Below are 18,775 nucleotides of genomic sequence, written 5' to 3'. Positions count from 1 at the left end.
GGCTTCATATCTTGTCTATACAAGCAGCCTTCGAGGTGAGCTCAAAGCGGTCATAAAAAGCCGTCCCTGGCCCACATTTAACTGTATACAATCCATGTATGTATTACCCATGTACATGAAAGTGAGTCCTAGTCTTGCCTTGCTTCTGGAAAATTGTTTACCCTGGTTAAGGTTATTTTATTCTTCTAGTCTAAACTAGCCATGCTTTGTTTGTATATTTTGGTTATGATAAAAACCAGCGGTTAAACTCCGTCGCCATGTTTCGTGTCGTTGAGCTCAGCATGCTCAGCATCTCGAGCCAATGTCCATAGGCCATGGCCAACGCTTAGCAGTGAGCGCCCCACATGATTTAGAGGAAATCAACAGTGGCAATAGGATCTGAGTCGGGGGACCGGATAACGAGCACCCGGTGCCCGCCACTTCCATCAGACGAACCAGAATCACAGTCGGGGGGTCATCGCAGCCATCGTCACTGCGATTGGTGTCGTTGTCATCAACCATGTTGTACCCACCGCGGCCTCCAGCCTCGACATCGGCACAGTCACCGCCATCCTCGGTGGCATTAGCGGTGGTGGTGCCGTTCCCGAACATATTGTACCCGCCGCGTCCATCAGGCGAAACTAAGTCACAGTCAGGGCGGCCATCACAGCCACTGTCAGCGTCAGTGGAATTGGCATTATCGCCACCAGCCATGTTATACCCACCGCAGCCGCCGGCCTCAAGGTCGGCACAGTCACTGCCCTCGCAGTCACAGGCACCGGGAGTCGCCGCCGCCGTGTGACCCTCGGGGCTGTTGGAGGCAGCAGCAGGCTCGGCACCCGGATCGACAGGCTCGATCTCACCCGCACCAACCTGGGAGGACACGTCAGCGGTGTTGTCCTCGGGGACCGGGGCGGCGTTGAGGACCATACCGGGTAGGCAGGCCGCAGCCAGGGCCAATTTGTTGATGTGCTTCATCTTTGCTCGTAAAGTTCTGGCAGTTGAATCCGATGACGGTGAGAAGAGAGGTCAGTACGGCTTGGGGGGTTGATGATGGTATTGGGGATCGCAACATGACTTAAACGGTTATTATATACTGTGGCATCGGAAGGTTTTCTTGCTAACCACAAAGAACTGTTGTGGAGGATATCAGTCTGGCTGAATGATCAGCAACAAGGCTGAAATCTACAATCTGACGGATCCCGATATAGGAGCGTGCATAACAAACGTCATTGTGAAATGGTCATTTTCTGACCCTGGGAGAACTGCTGTGGTGGGGAAATGCTGCCCACGGAAAGGCTCGGGAAGCAAACGGGAGAACAAGTCCGGAGAGTCCTTTGTCCCAGGGGTGGGTAATCTAATCTCAGCATCATTTGTTTATGGTCGTTCTGAGGATAATATTTTGAAGAAGATAACCAAGTGCAAAGGATGTGCACCATTGATGCTAGTTTATTGATTGCTTACTGCACTATATGGGTTGCAAATACACAACTAAAATGGCAAAAAGAAATGACAAGAGTGGGATTCGAACCCACGCCATCAAACGATGATCAGGAAGCTTGTAGAAGCTGTTTGCTAAGGTAACCTTAACCTGACGCCTTAGACCAACTCGGCCATCTTGCCTTGATGTAAGAATGGGTCAAGGTAATGTTTTATGAGTCACTGTGATGTCTCCTGCTCAGCACAAGCACCATCGTAGCCCTAACAGCCTGCCTGGCGATGCCAGTACTGAGTTTAACGCGAGCAATTGTCTTGCGGATTAGGATGCTAGAGCAGTTTACCTGATCAATAATCTTTAATATTCCTGTATCCTTAGGCCGGCGGTTTCAGAAAGCGATAAATTATTTAAGTAAATAATGGTTGACTCATGCCGGAAGTATATTTTGTTCTTCTCTGCAATCACAAACTCAAGGCACAAACCACTCGTCTTTCCTATCTGTTGTTGAATCATCCTTCATGTTCTCTGTCCCCTGTCACATGTTATCTCCTACATATTCCGGTGGTCACATATCGAAGAACTCCTGCAGTGTCATGCCAATGTGCAATACGCTTGTGATGCAAGGTGTCGGCATGACTGAGGAATTCGGCCACGTGATGCAACGCGGTTACCAGACTGCTTCACATGTTGATATCTCAGATAGTTCCACCCACCAAGAAAATCAAGGATACGTTCCAGCACCTTACCTCTGAGGCTTCAAAGTCGTTGACACAAGGCTTCATCCCGGACACCGATCATACCATGTGCTACTACACAGATGGCAACCTAACCATAAATTTTCAATTCCCAGCTTTTGGCTGAGTGGTAATTGACGACATCAATGTGCTAAAGCCCTGTCCATGGATCAGGAAAGCAAATGTCATGGTTAGCCACCATGACCAGATCACCAGGGACGCAAACAGAGAACAAGGGCCACGATTGGAAGTACGTCAGCCAATGAACACAGTAAACATGCAACAAAGAAATGACCACCCGGAGACCTGCTATAATAGATGGATGTGCTTCAAACACAGCCAGAGCAACAACAACTGTAGCGTTGACTCTCGAATCCCACACCCATCCTTCAAGGCTTCAGCCAGCCAGCCACCCAACCCCATCGAATCCCAACCAACAATAAAGCAGCCCCAAACTCCCACCCCTCCTCTAACCCACCCCCTCCCCACCATCATGCCCATCACACCCCACAAACCAAAAACTCAAACTGTTCTCCACCTGATCCGCATACACAAAACTATGCTCGGGCCCACTATCCGAATTGACATGCAACCCATTGTACCCGGTGGCGCTCTCCACCACCCGCAGGCGGAGCCAGTCGCCGTGCGCGACCGCCGACGCCGTGAAGCGCGCCCGCTTGCCCTGCCCGTCGTGCGCATCAGGCCACACCTGGCTGGAGAGGCCCTCGAACACGTTGAGGAAGCGCGGCTGCCACTGTGTCTTGTGCGAGCCGCGCAGGTCGCGCAGGTAGAAGGTGCCATGGTTCTCCACGGGGCCGTCATCGTCGTCGCAGTGCTCGGTGCGGCACACCTGCAGGCGCCGCGGCTTGTGGCCTTGCTTGAAGGCTAGCCATTGGAAGGGGGCCGCGGAGAGGCCCCAGGTGCTGTCGACTAGGGGGCCGAAGTCCGGGTGGATGAGGTGGTAGCATTGGCCGTAGGAGATGTCGAGCCAGTGGGGGTGGTTTTGGGGTTGGTGGTGTGGGTCGGGACAGGGGGTGGTTAGCACTTCATGAGGGTTCTTGAGGTTGTCTAGGGGTTGCATGAGCTGTTGGGGTGGGTTGGGGTGGTTGGGGAGGGTGTTGGCTGTGCTTGCGGTGAGGATGAGGATGGCGACGAGGAGTTTGGAGGTCATTTTGGTGTCTTTGGAAGGTGGATAATTATGTTCCTATTCTTGGGACTTGGTGAATTGTTTGGAGATGATGAGCGTGTCTGGGCGCGGTGGAGCAGGGATTGTCCTTGACGAGGCGCATTGGGGTCTTAGAGAGGTGGCTTTCTTCCCTCTATATGTTCGAGCGACTTGCTCCGACAGCCAGTTTATTTTAGACTCATTGACTTGCAGTGAGGTCAACTCTTTAAGTTTCTTCTTGTTTGTGTGTCCCGAGCTGTCATTCTCTGGAACAATGCTTACTGAGCGAAAACGGCATGCTGCTCTGAAGCTTATGCCAATTGAGACTCACTGATGAGTACCGGAAAAGCGACATCCTTTATTACAGAGGTCACAGCGGTGGATGATTTCACGACTACCATCAGCTCAGGCTGTTTTCGTCAAGCCCCCTTCAGCAGTGACAGCGGCAATCAACTGACGGCGGCGAGGGGATCTTGAGATATGTTAGAAAGCGCGAATCAGACCTACTTCCTTGATTTTTCCGGCACATGTTTCCCTACAGCTTGACTTCCTCGATCGAATCAAGAAAACCAGGCTCTGGGTATGCCCTTTTAGCATTGGAGGACCGAGGATCGGTTGACGGATCAGGGCCATATGTTGCTCGTGGCGGGGACGGAGACTACCGCCAATGCCCTGACGCATATTGCATTCCACCTGTTGGATAATCGGGAGCTTTTGGGGCGGTTGAGGGAGGAGCTTAAGGGGGCGATGCCGCGGCTGGAGGATACGCTGGCGTGGAGTCAGTTGGAGAAGTTGCCATTTTTGGTGGGTGGGTTGTCTTTCTTCCTTTTTTTTTTGTGTCCCCGGGGGTGGGGGGAAGGGGGCCTATTGCGTGAGAAAGAGGGGATATGGGTAAGGCTAACAGGACGCAGAACGGGGTGGTGCAGGAAGGGCTTCGATTGACTCTGGGCACTGCCTCCAGACTCCCTCGCATTGCGCCGCAGGAAAATCTCCACTTCGAGGACTGGGTCATCCCTGCTGGGGTGGGTGTCATCCTCATCTCTCTAACCTGTTCCTCCCTGCATGTGAACCAGAAGGCAGGTTCCCGAAGCTGACACCGTATAGACCCCGGTGAGCACCGCCACGTACTTCATGCGGCCATGGTGGCTTATTCGGCTACGGAGACCTCATAAATTCATAACCCAATAGCGCAACATCCCTGGGCAGTCAATTCCAAGGCTACCTACTCTAGTCACTGCTGCGCGGTGAACGATTACCAACATTTTCTACGGGAGTCAGCAATGTAAGTCTCTGGATGATCGGGTCACTGATCGTATCCCGTGGCCTCTCTCAATCTGAAACTTCAATCAATAATCATAATCGGACATACTGGTAATAGTATTCGTAGATATAAGTCATTGCTCTTATCAAGTCAAGCTTATACACAGAGTTACACTGTAGCTTTCCATCTGTCAAAATCATACGGGAATCCCTTGGCCTCTACGACCTTCCTGGCAGTCTTCCCCGATGCCGCGGGGATATCTGCATCCGCCCCAGCCTCCATTAAGGAATCCAGAACCACCGGCCGGATCTGTTGGTCGGCGTGCTTTCGGTCTGGATTATAACGATGACACTCCAGGTAAAAGTACAGCGGGGTGCGGCCTCTGTTGTCCTGCGCGTTGATATCCTTAGTGGCACCCTGCGTCAACAGAAATCTTACATCACGTAGTTCCCAGTCCGGTCTGCGCATGGCGAGGTGAAGCTCTGTCTGGCCCTGGGAATCCGGTCGCAACCGCACGCCTGCCTCCATTATGGCGCAGAACCGCTTCCCATTAAAGAATGGAATATAGTGGAGGATGCTTTTCCCATGGGCATCCAGACTACTGAGATCGGCACCTTTGTCCTTGAAGAAGTAAAAGAGGCGCATGCTAAGCGCCTCGACTGCGGGGTCGTCGGCCGCGCCCCAGCAGCGGGCAAGGTGGAACGCCGTGTTTCCATCCTGTGTGCGGTAGTTCGCCAGATCGGGTATGGTGGGCGAGCTGCTGCTGCACGGCCATAGAAGTTCAATCACCGCGAAGTGACGTTGCTGGCACGCTTGGTGGACGGGGAGCCATCCTTGCCCGTTCAGCTGAAGAGGGTCTGCTCCGTGGTCCAGCAGGAACTGGACCGTCTCTGGGCGGCCGTTCTTCGCGGCGGCATGCAGCAGGGACCCGCCTGTCCAGAGGTGCGTCTCTGGGAGTTCCTCGTTGACATCCAGCACGGCTGCTTGATGCTCATAGAAGAAATGGATCAGATCGGGGTTTCCGTTCTCTACCGCCAGGGCGAAGAGGCTGGGCTCTCCGTCTCTCCCGGCGGACGAGGGCTCAGGGAGCTCCAGGCCGTGGTCAAGGAGCATCCGAAGCATCTCCATGCCCATGGAGGTCTCCACGACCGCTTCGATGATCGGTCCGGGCTCGACCCTCTCGGATCGATAGATGGACCGGGGGAGTTGTGATGGCGGATTCGGGCGAGCCCCGTGGGCGAGCAAGAGCCGGACGGTCTCGAGTCCCCTTTGCCACGATTCCGAGGCCAGGGGCATCAATATCGAAAGGTCGGCGTTGTAGTCCTCCTTGGCAGCAGCCTCCGCCAGAGCCCGGTCAAGGATCGCTTGTGGCACCCCCGGTGCAGGGTAGTGACGGAGAAGGATGGCCAGAGTTTTGGGCTGGCGATACAGCGCGGCTACACTCAAGGCCAGGGGCCATTCGTGATCCGCGATGGTGCCCGGCGGCAGCCGATCAATCAAGCGCTGCACCGCGACGTCCGAGCCCCAGACTGCGGCAGCCAGAAACGGCGTATGTGGCCCTCTATCCCCGCCTGTCGCGAAAACGCCGCGCACCGACGACCCATCTGCCGCAGAGTCGTCCACGGTCGCATTGGCCCCGGCGTCGAGGAGAATATCCACCGCTTCGGCGGAATTCCCTGCGGCTGCAAAGTGCAGGGGCGTAAGGCAGATTTCACCATATGCGTTGGGACCCTTTTGATTGACATCAAATCCACGGGCAATCAGGTAACGGAGCAAGTCGAGTTGGTTGTACCTGAGAGCCTCATGGAGCGCCGTGTGACCATACTTGGGGAGATCCGTTGCCTCTGGGGTATCGAGAAGGGTCTCCACGGCGGTGAAGTTGCCGACACGAGTCCATCCCATCAGCTGACTGTTGAGATCTGCATTAGGAGTGTGTGGAATTCTTGGATAACAGGCCATGGTGGCTGTGGAAGGAAACTGCGGATCAACGTGAAAGGGGAACGGAGGGATGCTGTTGCATTTAAGTAGTCCCCTGTATCTATCAGCCTGGCTAGCCCTATCAGGACCCCGACGGCGACTGTCCGACGGCGCGAGAGTAAGCAGCAGAGGATGTTTCCTTTTCTTATGGGTCTGTGTCACGGAGCAAGGGCTCTTAGGTCTTGCCGCATGGCTGAAAAGGTGCTAAGCCTGTATTATCAGGAGCCTCAGGGGCTCTAATATGGCTAATATGGCGCCCTGTTTGATCCGGAGGGTCCGGACATCGGAGATAGGAAGAGTCGGTTCTACTCGAGCACTGTCGAGCACTGTCGAGCACTGTCGAGCACTGTACAGTACGTAATCGAAATTATGATGGAGACTGCGTAGTCGACTCGTCCAAGGGTCTAGGGTCTTGGCTGGAGCTTAGCCCCGTTGCCCTAGATCGAAATAGTATGTGAGACCCACGAGGAGGAGGGCTTGTTGATCCACTCGCACGCTGCGATTTCTTTTTCTGTTAACTCACCTTCTGCCCGACAGTCATCAGCGAGCAGTATCAAGCTCTTCATCTTGCTTACAACAGATACTGTACGTGTCAGCATCGATTCGTAGGTTCGTGAGGAGAAACGAGCCTCACCATGTACTGTACTGTACCTACCTTCTTTAGATTGTTCCTTCAAAATGCAAGACTTCCTGAGGTTTAAAGATAATTCTATACTTCAAGCCAGGTTGCCAGAATTCCCCAGGTCCTCCGACAACTCACTATTTCGACCATCCCCTAGTGGCTATAGTATTTTAGAACGAATGATCGAACGCTCCAACGGGGGTATTGGTTGAGTAAAAACAACAACAGCAACAACATGAAAATCCCCCTCATTTCGTCTTAGCACGAAGAGCTTTCGGTGCCTCCTGACTATCACCAAAGCGGGCAGCCATATCCGTCAAGTCAAGGTTCAAAGCGCCCCGACACGTTAGACACCAGCAGGAAGTCAGTCCATGGGGAAAGCACAGTCCCAAACCGTGCCACCGATTCAAATTGCCGAATGTCATCCTCGTCCAGGGAGACAGACCTTCAGGGCCTTCGGTAATCGACTCCAGATCTTCCCACCCTTGCGGCATCCGATGCTGGGAAAGGTATACAGGTTCTTGCATCGGATGCATGCCAGCGCAACTCCAATGATGGTGGTATATGGTGTTTCATGCTGATCTTAGCCGCTCGATGGGGCTCGGACACGGCCACGGCCACGGCCACTTTCGTGGGTGTCGCGGGGGGGACATCCTGCGGCGCATACTGTATTCCTGATTCCCGATCCTGAGCGGCGGGGTTCTTCTAGAATAGCCACTTCCGAGAGTTGCTGGAGGATACAGGATACCAGGTCCATTTCTTCATTCTGTACCATGGGTATAATGCCTCAGACCGGAGAGACGGACCAACGGTCCGTCCCCGGTAGATTGGCGATTGGTTGATTCTCTTCCTTAGCTGAGTCGTTTTCCCTCCCCCGGGAGGAAAGCCCTTGCGTTCTTGCTTTTTGCTGCTATGGAAAATATTCAACTTACACTGACGGGTTGGCCTTGCTGACAACTGAACCCAAGCCGGAGTGTCGCTTACACCCGGGTACATACAAAGCCTTGCCGGCGACAATAAGGTGATTGAGCATTGCGTGGCTTCTTCATTGAGTCACGCGACCAATGCAGATACAGCTAAATTCATCAGTTCATGATGTCAACAAGACCCTGAGGCGTTTCCTTTCTTACTTCCGCCCCCCCCCCCCCCCCAGGCATGTAAAGGCGAATGCCATTCTGGCACATTCAGATAGATTATCGGATGTTGCGATGGTGAAGCGGGATGTATAGCATGTAGTCTGGTGCACAGACAGAAGCAATGGTTTGTCGGTAGGTCGACACATGAGGAATTAAAGCCGCCCTAATGGCCATACTTGATTCTCAAATGGTGACTTGTTTGCCCTTGAAATGATACTGCTGGTGATGTCACAGGTGCGTTTTCATAGCAAGCAGTGTAAGATACTAGTCATTCATAATATCCATTCCTTGATCTCGATTTGAACCCCTCATACTACACTTAGAGATTAAGACTATTTACACTCCACGCAGCTGGTAGCACTTCATCCCCCCGGATTTAAACGGTATAGCTCAGATCAATCATTTCCAAGGCTGGCGGGTGGGCATCACCAAATGGTGGTTCGTGAACGGCCCACCGACATTAACATATCCCCCGGTCCAAGGAGTGCAGACATTGTTGGTGTTGACCCAGAGAGCCTTGAGATCCGACCGTTCCTGCTGCTCCTTCAGAAGCTGGATGATGTTCTGAGTGTGGCAGCTCCAGTTGTAGTTGGGGGTCGATTGACCCGTGACCCCGGTATGGCAGTAAAGCATCCACTCGTGCTTGTAGCCCTTGGAGTCCACGGTGATGAAAGTCTTGCCGCCGAACTTCGGGCAGATGGTGCTGAAGTTCTCGCGCGCGATCTCCTCGAGCAGGGCTTCGTTGGCCGGCGACGTGGTCGACGTGCCGGTGTCACCACCACTGCCTTCAAGCTTCTTTAGCTTCTCGTTGGCTTCGTCGAGCGCCTTCTGGAGGCGGTCCTTCTCTGCGTCGCAGGCCGACGTCAGAGCCGCCTTGTCCGCATCGCACTGCTTCTTCGCATCTTCGGTGATGGCAGTCTTTTCCGCATCGCACTGCTTCTTCGCATATTCGGTGATGGCAGTCTTATCCTTCTCACACTGGGCCTCGCCCTGCTTCTTAAGGTCGTCGCAGGAGCCTCCGAGGTCGGTCTTTTCCTTCTCGCATTTCGCGACCTGCTCCTGCACAGCAGCCGCGGTCTGGTCCCGACATTTGGTGTTCATCTGCTCCTCCAGCTTCGCTTTATCCGCATTGCATTGCTCCGTAACGGAAGCGACCTGCTTAGCACAATCTGCCTTGCACTGCTCGCCGATGTGGGTCTTGTCCGCCTCGCATCGCTCCGCGGCCTCCTTCTCGCACTGCGTCTTCGCCTCCTCGGCGGCCTTGTCGCAGCCACCCTCCGGCTCCGTGGGCTCCTCCCCAGCGACCAGCTTGCCCGTCTTCTCGAGCAAGAGGATCCCCTTCAACGGTCTGACCGAGTAAGCGCCAGAAGTGATGAAGTAACACTGCCCCTTGGACATCCAGGCGGCCGCGGGACATTGGGCGCCAGCGGCCGCGCAGAGCTGCGCACACTCGCGCGCGCTGGCGGCGGTCACGGGTTTGGTCGCGTAGGGCGTCGCCCACTGTCCGCACGTGTAGGTGAACTCGACGCCGTCGACGGTTCCGCGGCCAGACGCACTGCTTCCACAGCACGCATCGAAGTTAGTATGGGGGGCTCCGCCGGTCATGCTGAGGCACTGGTTCGCGCCTGCACTGGCGGAACCGAGGGGAGCCTGCGTCGCCCATGCCGCGCTCCCCGCTGAGAGCACGGTGAGAAGGCGGGAGAGATTTCCCATCGTGAAGTGATGTGTAGTTGGGATGTCTAACAATCGAACGATAGAAAGGCGGGGAGCGAGAATGGAAGGAGGAAGGGAGGAAGGTGTATCAGCAACTATGTGCTAAGGCCCTGGCGTAAGTCTGCAGCGACGCCCAAAGAAAGAAAGAGCAAATGGAAACGTTCGAGGAATGGGCTCTGGGTGGAGGGGCCTTTATAAGATGGGCGACCGCCGTCTGGGGACCAGGACACGCTGAGTAGTAAACCCCTCCCTTTTCCCGGCTAGTGGAGTTATCAGCCATGAGAATGGGGCCCGAGATGCTCCGTGTAGTTCTTGACGAAGGACGATCTGATCATCTTGCATGTGGGTGGATGCTAGTGTCGTGGCTCTTGTTGTTTTGTAGACGGTCACCGAACAGTAAGATACGAATCGATACTGCTCTTTATGCTGCGAATATGGTGGCTGGCTGTAATGCTCTAGTAAAACCACCCTCTCCTCGAGCAGCAATGGCCGTAGAGCGCGGAGAGCTTCCACTTTGCTTTGGTCACAGCTGAGAATAGATCCACTTGACCTCTCCGCTTCTGCTTCCATCTGCGGAGCTGCGAAAGGATGCAACTTTGTGGAAGGTCCCGGGAAAAGGCGGTGTTGCTGCAGAGACGCCTCTGATTGCCCCAAATCGGGCCCCTCGATCAAAGCTCTGCTCTGTCATTCAGCTGTCGAAGCTGTGAATGGTTCTCGGGAAGGTAGTGATCTGCAGATAGCGTCCGATAGCGTTCGATCGCGTAGATTGTCACACGCTAAAGTAGCCGATCAGTCCGTGGTGGAGCTGAAAAACAACAGATCCCTCCTCTCTCTTTCTCTCTCTCAGCCATGGCTTTGCGGTGGAAGAAATTGAGAGAGCGAGACGAAAGACAAACAATGGAGACATCGAGGATGCTGTCACATATTGTATCTTACTGTGCGCCGGCTCGGGAATTAGAGCGCGGGAGAGTCCCATGGATCCGTTTCACAAAGGCAGTTCGTTCATTTTCAGCTCGGAAATGCAGCTCCCCGGGTCTCCTCCAGTCACCAGTGTGAATGGCATTTTTCCGAGCAGATCGGCGCCGCCCAGCTCCGGAGATCCACTCGCTGTCTTGGGCACGGAGGCCTGAGATTGGACAAGTGCTTGGAAGCTAGGACACATAAGGGCATGGCCCGGGGCCAGGCGTGTGGTAACTCATCATCAAGTCATAGACAGTCTTCGACACGATGAATCCCACTTGAGCATGAATTAGAGCATGAAGCAGAGCTCTACATCGTACTCAAGATTTCGTCAGTGTATGGAAGGTGGAAGAGGAGAGGGAGTGGCAGAATTACGGAAACAGAATGGAACCGAGTTGCACGCGAGGGGCGGGCGGTCACCTTCAGTACACCGCCTTTGGTACTGCCCGTCTATCCACCATGACCGGGAAAGCAGGGTCTTCCGTAGCATCTTCTCTGCTCCACAGTTGATGCATGCATGCAGAGACCTGAAGGGAAGACATCACACTGGCATTACAATTGTCCCCGGGCAATATCATTGTATCACATTCCTATGATCGTCTCTTATCCAGAAATAATGCATTGCATCCAGCATCCCCAGATCGTCGAGGGTCCAAGCAGTAGCCTCCAATGTATTGTTGTTCAAAGAATACTTGTCTACTGACGGTCGACATAATCTGTCCAGCTTGTTCAGCTTGGGCACGACTCAAGCCCTCCGTGTCCATGGCCCGAGCCGGAGATGTCCCGAACGGGATCTGCGGGTTTTCCGACCGATGTGTCGATGTCCCCCGGTCCCTTGCGCTACAGGATCATATCAGAGTGGGAAGATTGAAACACAAGCCAAAGGGTCCAGTTATTCACATAATATATAGGTATGTAGGTAAGTCAATCGACTACTGACGACACATTTCACACTGTTCAGTCTCGCTCGCGGTATCTGGCATGCATGCAGCATGCAAACCCCAACTATGTACTTTTTCCAGCCCCAGGGAGAAAGCACTCACTCATCCCAGATGATGCTGCTCAACCCCTCGGCCGTGCCCACCGCACCGGGCTCCCCGACCTGCAACTCGGCAATCTTGTCGCCCAAGACGCCCGTGACGGGGTCACGAGCCACGATCGCGACGTTGGAGCTCGCCTGGTCGCCAATGGCCACCAGGTCGCCCGCCTTGTTGATGACAAACGTCCGGGGGACGGTGCCATACGCGGAACTCAAGCGCTCGAACTCAACGGTTGCATTCGCATGGCGGGTCAGCGTGGCAATGCTGTCGTAGGGCGCGAAGCCGTGGTCGGAGCGTACCGACACATACAGCCCATTCCCGGCCTTGCGGATCTCGGCCAGCGTCGCCCCGGTCGGGAGCGAGTCGTTAGTGGTCGGGTAGGGCACAAGGGCCTGGAGCTGGCGGAAGGAGAGGCAGCCGTCGGAGACGTAGGAGACGTCGAAGACCTTGAGGTGGCCGTCGAGTTCGTTGGCGGTGTAAAGGGTGGCGGCGCCTTGTTGTTGGGCCTGGTTGCGGTTGCGACGGGTGGTGCGGCGGGTGTTGCGGTTGTTGTTGGTGGTCAGGATGCTGTGGTGGTCGTCGGCGGACTCCCAGAAGAGACCGTGGCGGGGTCCGCTGCCCGTCGGGTAGCTCAGGTCAGTGCAGTGGGACTGCAGCTTGCCAGTGGCCTTGTCAATGGCGTAGACGCGGAGGAGGTCCGACCCCAAATCAGGGACGAGGACGAAGGAGCCGGTCGGGTCGAGGAAAACTTGGTGCGGGTGTGGGGAATCTTGCTGGGGGCGGCGTTTGGGGTTGTCATCGGAGAAGGTGTAGCGGAAAACCTGCAGGGGTTGCGAGTCTGGGGTGAGGGGAAGGGTAAAAGTGGAGAGAGCCGAGCCGCCGCTGTTGAGGGGGTGGGATGATTGTTAGTGGGGGTGCCTCGGTAAATACTAGGTAGGTAGGAGTAGGTAGGATAAGATGCGGTGGTGAGACATACTAGTGTGCAATGGCCAGGTATTGGGCACCATGTTCGCCGGTGTAAATGACGCTGTTCACACCACCTCCCGGAGCGGCGTCGGTGCTGGCGATCAGCTTCAGGGTACCGTCGGTCGACGCGGAGAGGGCGTTCAGGGAGCCATTGGTCGAGGCGTCACCCGTCTCGTCGTTGCAGTAAATGATGCGCGTGGCGGGGTCGAGGGTCAGCCAGCTGGGCATGGGGCCACAACCCTGGATCTCCGACGAGATGGCAAGGTCGCTGCCATTGCTGCTGTGCGTCAGCGAGAGGGAGTAGACCGTGCCGCTATAGTGAGTGGCATAGAGGTTGGTTGCCGACGCCAACGAGGCGGAAAGCGAGAACAGAATCGACCGCAGGGACATGATGGGTAAATGTCCGAATGTGAGTTTGCAAAAGAAACAGGTGGCTATCAGGCCCTTAATAGACCCTTAAATACTGTGCGAGCAGGGGATTTGAAGGAGGGGGCAAGATCGCGATTGGAATGGATCTGCATTCTGCAGGTGTGTTGGCCGGTGCCAGATCTGCAGGGTAACTGGTGGCTGGCATCTGCAGCCCTGTTCGCGGGATTGTTATCTTCTGCTTGACAAATCGTTATTAGAACGTGAGGATTCTGATGCTTTCAGCCTGCTTGGCATGTCTTAGAATGGGGATTCGCACGGTAAGCTTGATCACGATAGAAATGCATCACGAAGCTTATGTTTAGCTCATCCAAGGCATTCTTGGACCGCGCGGGTTTTCATGAGGTTGTGCTGCAACACCGCAGAGACATCGATGGCCATTGAAACCCAATATTTCAAAGCGGTGGAAAGCTCCTTAGAGCTGAAGTTGGTCGCAGAAACAGGCTCCTTTACCGGTGGTGGTTGTCCTACATGATGTCGAATCAGTGGTAACCCCCACGCTTTCCCTCCCGTGCCGAAGTATATATTTTAGCGCGCTTCCTGGTCTGCTGCAGAACAGCCGACCTACTCCGAAATAGCTCCGAACGGGATGTCCTAGCCCGAATGTTCTCACGGTGTAAAGTACTCAGTACCTTGATAGTGTGGGGGCTCGATGGAGCTTCTTATGGAGCTTCTTTACGAGGTGCTGCTTCTGTGCAGACCGGTGATGAGATGCAATGACGACGGCGGCTGATTTAACTTGATTCTCACCGTTCACCGCAGAGAGAAATCGATCGCAGATTTCGATGGGTTTTGATGAAACAAAATAAAATATGTCTGGAAGCCCTCCCATACATGAGTGGTATGAGATTGTGTTGATAGAATACAAATTGTTTGCCAGTGAGATGGAGTGTGGCAGCCGAACTGATGTACTGTACAGTAGTTAACGAGCTGGAAAGTTGAAACAACCAAGAATGCCAACTCTGACCGCTTCGAGACCAGCCGGCAGAACTGGCAGGGCTGCTTGCTCTGAGCGGTGAGTGAGCTGAGGGTGGGTCTTCCGATCAGTCCCAATCAGAGGCTAGAACCCAGCCCTAGCCTTACTCAGCCAGGTCACGTGGCGCACAACCCGCCCACATCGAATATTGAAACGACCACCAAAGTCTTTTCTCCCGATCAACGACAATCCGACAACTTGAGCCCCATCCATCCTCTTTCACGACACCCTCAAGGACCCCGGCACAATGGCTGTTCGCAACACTCAGGGTATGTTATCCCGGCGCATGCTCTCTTCGATTGACTCTCGATGCTAATGAAATGCAGTCGCTTCTTCCCGCTCCAAGAGCCGTAAGGCTCACTTCAGCGCTCCCGTATGAGTTTTTCCCCCAACGCCCTGTGGTCGACGACATGAAGACTTACCTAGCAAATTAGTCCTCCGAGCGCCGCGTGATCCTTAGCGCCAGCCTGAACAAGGAGCTCCGCGAGAAGTACGGTGTAAGTTAGCGACGAACCGATCTTCCACTTGCCTGGTCAAAATCTGCCATCCGCCCTCGAAGTGAACGGAGTCAATTTTGAACCCTGGGATCAACCAAACGAACTTCTACTGATCACCTCGACCCAACAGGTCCGCTCCATCCCCATCCGCAAGGGTGACGAGGTCCAGATTGTCCGTGGTTCCAACAAGGGCCGTGACGGCAAGATCACCTCCGTCTACCGTCTCAAGTGGTGCATCCACGTTGAGCGCGTCGTCCGCGAGAAGTCCAACGGCCAGAGCGTTCCTCTCCCCATCCACCCCTCCAACGTCGTCATCACCAAGCTCCACCTCGACAAGGACCGTGAGGAGATCCTTGCCCGCAAGGCCAAGGGCCGTGAGGCCGTCAAGTCCGCTTAAATGCGCGGTCCTCTGATGTGATGTTGTTGCTGGAAGAGCGTTTTGTGGGGTTCCGGGTGCATCCTATTTTTGCAAAATGGCAGGAGTTGATTTTTATCGATTAAAAACGACGCGGGATTCACGGAGGCCCTCCCCTTGCCTTCCCCGCTGATCCAGCCACTTATTCTCAAGGGGTATAGATGGACACGTCTACCCTGCGGAATCCTGGCGCAATCACGGACGAATGAAAAAAATGAAACATCCATTCTTGATCTATATTTTTTTCTTTCGCTGTGATTCACAATGGTGTGTATAGATGGGAGCGTTCTGCTCTCCATCTATCCGTCGTTCAAAATGGGGTCTGTAAGTTCTTTCGATTTGGTGATTGGGTCGATGAGTTGGGGTTGTGCGCGCAGTTGCGACTGGGTGTTGTCTGATGGACACATGCAAGGTCGGGCTGGGGCATTGCTGCATTTCGTTTCCCTGCGTCCCTGTCGCGAGGCTTTGGACCTCTCGTAGTGCTTTCCCTGCGCCTTCCTGGGCCGTCATCTCGTAACTAGTGGCATAGCTCTCAACACGGTAAGTCAATCGTAGCGAAAATCTGGACCTTCAACCGCAACGACAACACCTGGCACTCGAGATGGTATCCACGACGTAGTGATCACGACCAAGCTGCATCTCTGGAATCACCGCGATGCCAAGCAAACCCCTTCGAAAAATTTCTGGTCACGCTTATCTTATCGTCTCCGCATGGGGACCTGCGGCCGGCATCAAGCACATTGCTACTTCTAGCCGCACTTCTCACAAATGACATTCCAGAAGTCCTACTTTCCTCTCCGTACCATACCGTGTATGCTTGGTATCAAATGAGTCTGAAGTCTTTCTCAGATGGCCCTCAGGCTTGTGATAGCGTTGTCGTTCCAGCCAACCATAACTACGGATCAAGACGGAGTATACCGGCATTCGAGACAGCTCCCGTAGTAGAGGCTATCCACAATCCTGTTCATATCCAACACAACAAAGCACACACTTAAAGAATGCATCCTGCATCAAAGGTCTATCAGAGTCAGACGGCCCATGACACCAACCCATACAATGAAACATCACCTGGATGTGAATATCTCACGAAGAGCAAAGACCATGTAAATGAGCATTTCAGCTAATCCCTTGTTGACACACGACATGCAAGAGGCTTCTTTATCCGTGCTCCAGATCATGGCCTGGTCCCTAATCAGCACAATGGCCCACGTTGGATCCTTTACGAACATACCGGAACCCTCCTTTCCCACAATCTCAAGTTCGACCCATGCGTTCAATATAAATACACCCCTCCCACCGGTCCATCTCCTACAACCCAGACCTGACCCACAACTCAGATCACACCTAACCCAAAGAAACACTCACAGGACCCCCCAAAACTCAGCCAGAATGGTGCGCCTCAACTTGTCAGACATGATCCCCCTGAACTCGACGGTGGTGGCTCCACCCCCAGCACCCACCGCCGCCCCGGCACCAGCACCAGCGGCGCCGCAGACGCAGACGCCGGAGTACCGGGAGCAGCCGTTCATCTTCGTGTGCTCGCACCAGGAGCTGTACCTGGACAAGAAGTGGCGTCCGCTGTCCGAGGAGGTGATCCTCAAGAAGATCAACGACGCCTTCGAGGGCTCGGATCGCCCGTGGCTCAAGGCCATCCAGGTCCTGAGGGTCCGGCGCGTCCCGCCGCCCAAGGAGAAGACCTTCGACCCGCCCCGGCGCCTGCGTCTGGACGTGCAGACCTGGCGAGACCGGGCTGACCTGTACCAGAAAGACGCGCACCAGCGCGACTGGCTGCGTCTGCTCGAACAGCAGCAGCCGCATGGGGCGAATATTGAGGCGACGGAGCTTCGTCCGCGGCCGCTGAGGGCGAAAAAGTCGGGGAAGAGGGGTGGGAGGACGGGTGAGAAGAAGGGTGAGCCGAAGGGTGAGCCGAAGGGTGAGCAGAGTTCTCAGCAGGGTCCTCAGTAGAGTCCTCAGCAGAAGCCTCAGCAGAAGGCTGAGCAGACGCCTCAGCAGAAACCTCAGCAGAAGCCTCAGCAGAAGCCTCAGCAGAAGCCTCAGCAGAAGCCTCAGCAGAGTCCCCAGCAGAAGCCTCAGCAGCAGACCCAGCACAAGCCTCAGCAGAAGACAGAGCCGAAGGCTGAGAAGAAATAGGTACAATACCTATGACTCTAGGCAAGGCTGGTGAAATACTGTAGGTCTCGTGCAAAAATCATAATTACATTATCAAATCCATTACGTGCACATAATACTTTTTCTGATTATTTCAATTTGCTATGTCTATACCTATTCCACTACCGATATACTGAATTGGTCCCAGTACCAATCCTAACCATCCTTCCACCCCAGCAGCTTAAACCAATTCCACCCCCAGCCCGTCTTCTCTGTACCATCCTTCCCTTCCCCCTCCCCAAGCACCCCAACACCGCCCCGCACCAAAGCAATATCATTCCCATGCTCATCCTCCCCCGCAAAGAACCTCACGACCACCCCCGCCGCCCCCACGGCATCACTCCCCTCCTCATCCGCCCCAATCGCCTGCACCCACCTCTCCACATCCTCAGCCTTCCACCCCTCCCTCCTCCCAAACTCCACACACGTCTCGCGGTTCACCTCGGCATCGAACTCAAAATGCCCCTGATAGGTCAGCACCCTGCCCGGGCGATAAAGGCCCTGCACCGCACACTCCGCACTGGCCCCGACCACGCACCACCCCGCCGGCAAGGGCCGACAGACCCGGACGTGGTCGCCGTGGATCATCTGGATGTTCCACCTCCACCTCCACCTCCACCGCCCGTCCGCGTCCTCTGCATCCTGCCCATCCGGCGGACCATCCCGGCTGGGCGGAAACGCCCCCGGAAACGCCCCCGTGAACTCCGGGGTGAGGACGACGCTCTTCAACCCGACCTCCTTCCCATGCGGCGCAGGCTCCACGCGCACGTAGGGCTGCTGGCCCGCGGCTCCCGGCAGCTCCAGCAGCGCCCGGGCGAGGATCTGGTGTCCGAAACAGCTGCCGAAGAGCCGGACACCCTGGTACTGAGAGTGGACGGTCTGGAGGAAGGTGGTGAGGGCCGCGATCCAGGGTTTGGTGGGGTCGTAGGCCGCGGCGGCGGAGCCGGTGATTAGGATGGCGGTGATGGGGATCGAGAGGGGGTTGAGGGCTGTGTCTTCGGCTGCATGGATGGAGGTGATTGTGGTGCTGGGTGTCGCTGAGGAGTGCTGGGATAGACTGGCGTAGGCGGGGAGGTGGCCGCCCACCACGTCGAAGGCTGTGGTGTGGAGCTCGTAGGCCGGGTTGATGGTGGCGGCGGCGGCGCGGAGGAGGTGTCGGAACTGCGTGCTGTAGAGGCCGCGGTGGGCGTAGATGGTGGGGACGGGGAGGTCGGTGTCCAGGAGGGCGATGTGGATGTGTTGTTTCGGGGGCATTGTTGTATTTTGTGGTATGAGATCTGGGTGGGATGTGGGAGGAGGAG

The 18,775-nt window shown here is 55.1% G+C and overlaps 8 protein-coding genes and 1 non-coding gene across 9 annotated transcripts; 2 read left to right on the top strand and 7 right to left on the bottom strand.

Annotated features, from left to right (window-relative positions):
• Positions 1–285: 285 nt before the first annotated feature.
• On the bottom strand, positions 286–957 carry BO66DRAFT_458299 (uncharacterized protein; the record flags this gene model as incomplete). Its single annotated transcript, XM_025652211.1, has 1 exon — positions 286–957. One exon carries the CDS (start codon positions 955–957, stop codon positions 286–288), a length of 672 nt encoding a protein of 223 aa, XP_025500950.1.
• A 532-nt stretch (positions 958–1,489) lies between these two features.
• On the bottom strand, positions 1,490–1,602 carry BO66DRAFT_t246. Its single transcript has one exon. It is a non-coding gene; the product is annotated as a tRNA-Leu (tRNA).
• A 1,018-nt stretch (positions 1,603–2,620) lies between these two features.
• BO66DRAFT_404035 (uncharacterized protein) lies at positions 2,621–3,322 on the bottom strand (the record flags this gene model as incomplete). Its single annotated transcript, XM_025648910.1, has 1 exon — positions 2,621–3,322. The coding sequence occupies one exon, from the start codon at positions 3,320–3,322 to the stop codon at positions 2,621–2,623; it is 702 nt and encodes a 233-aa protein (XP_025500949.1).
• A 627-nt stretch (positions 3,323–3,949) lies between these two features.
• Positions 3,950–4,488, top strand: BO66DRAFT_441321 (cytochrome P450; the record flags this gene model as incomplete). Its single annotated transcript, XM_025651339.1, has 3 exons — positions 3,950–4,120; positions 4,228–4,366; positions 4,421–4,488. The coding sequence occupies 3 exons, from the start codon at positions 3,950–3,952 to the stop codon at positions 4,486–4,488; spliced, it is 378 nt and encodes a 125-aa protein (XP_025500948.1).
• Positions 4,489–4,745: 257 nt separating this feature from the next.
• Positions 4,746–6,536, bottom strand: BO66DRAFT_473578 (ankyrin repeat domain-containing protein; the record flags this gene model as incomplete). The annotated part of the gene is made up of 1 exon (XM_025653063.1): positions 4,746–6,536. One exon carries the CDS (start codon positions 6,534–6,536, stop codon positions 4,746–4,748), a length of 1,791 nt encoding a protein of 596 aa, XP_025500947.1.
• A 2,175-nt stretch (positions 6,537–8,711) lies between these two features.
• Positions 8,712–10,025, bottom strand: BO66DRAFT_441319 (uncharacterized protein; the record flags this gene model as incomplete). The annotated part of the gene is made up of 1 exon (XM_025651338.1): positions 8,712–10,025. The coding sequence occupies one exon, from the start codon at positions 10,023–10,025 to the stop codon at positions 8,712–8,714; it is 1,314 nt and encodes a 437-aa protein (XP_025500946.1).
• A 1,651-nt stretch (positions 10,026–11,676) lies between these two features.
• Positions 11,677–13,577, bottom strand: BO66DRAFT_379686 (3-carboxy-cis,cis-mucoante lactonizing enzyme). Its single transcript, XM_025645867.1, has 2 exons — positions 13,002–13,577; positions 11,677–12,907 (listed from the first exon to the last, which is right to left on the bottom strand). Exons 1-2 carry the CDS (start codon positions 13,379–13,381, stop codon positions 12,025–12,027), a joined length of 1,263 nt encoding a protein of 420 aa, XP_025500945.1. The 5' UTR covers positions 13,382–13,577; the 3' UTR covers positions 11,677–12,024.
• Positions 13,578–14,640: 1,063 nt separating this feature from the next.
• On the top strand, positions 14,641–15,287 carry BO66DRAFT_413722 (60S ribosomal protein uL24; the record flags this gene model as incomplete). Its single annotated transcript, XM_025649436.1, has 4 exons — positions 14,641–14,662; positions 14,720–14,766; positions 14,828–14,890; positions 15,021–15,287. The coding sequence occupies 4 exons, from the start codon at positions 14,641–14,643 to the stop codon at positions 15,285–15,287; spliced, it is 399 nt and encodes a 132-aa protein (XP_025500944.1).
• Positions 15,288–16,369: 1,082 nt separating this feature from the next.
• Positions 16,370–18,775, bottom strand: BO66DRAFT_458294 (type 1 glutamine amidotransferase; the record flags this gene model as incomplete). The annotated part of the gene is made up of 2 exons (XM_025652210.1): positions 17,739–18,775; positions 16,370–16,486 (listed from the first exon to the last, which is right to left on the bottom strand). The coding sequence occupies exons 1-2, from the start codon at positions 18,726–18,728 to the stop codon at positions 16,370–16,372; spliced, it is 1,107 nt and encodes a 368-aa protein (XP_025500943.1). The 5' UTR covers positions 18,729–18,775.

Source organism: Aspergillus aculeatinus (assembly GCF_003184765.1).
Source record: "Aspergillus aculeatinus CBS 121060 unplaced genomic scaffold BO66scaffold_44, whole genome shotgun sequence".
NCBI lineage: Eukaryota > Fungi > Ascomycota > Eurotiomycetes > Eurotiales > Aspergillaceae > Aspergillus > Aspergillus aculeatinus.
Note: the sequence above shows the minus strand (reverse complement) of the source record. Positions and strands in the feature narration are given on the sequence as shown.

Coding starts and splice junctions, on each gene's coding strand:
- BO66DRAFT_379686 (XM_025645867.1), bottom strand. CDS start 13,381: ATGTCCCTGCGGTCGATTCTGTTCTCGCTTTCCGCCTCGTTGGCGTCG. Junction 12,908..13,001: donor TACCTGGCCATTGCACACTA/GTATGTCTCACC, acceptor CCCCCTCAACAG/CGGCGGCTCGGCTCTCTCCA.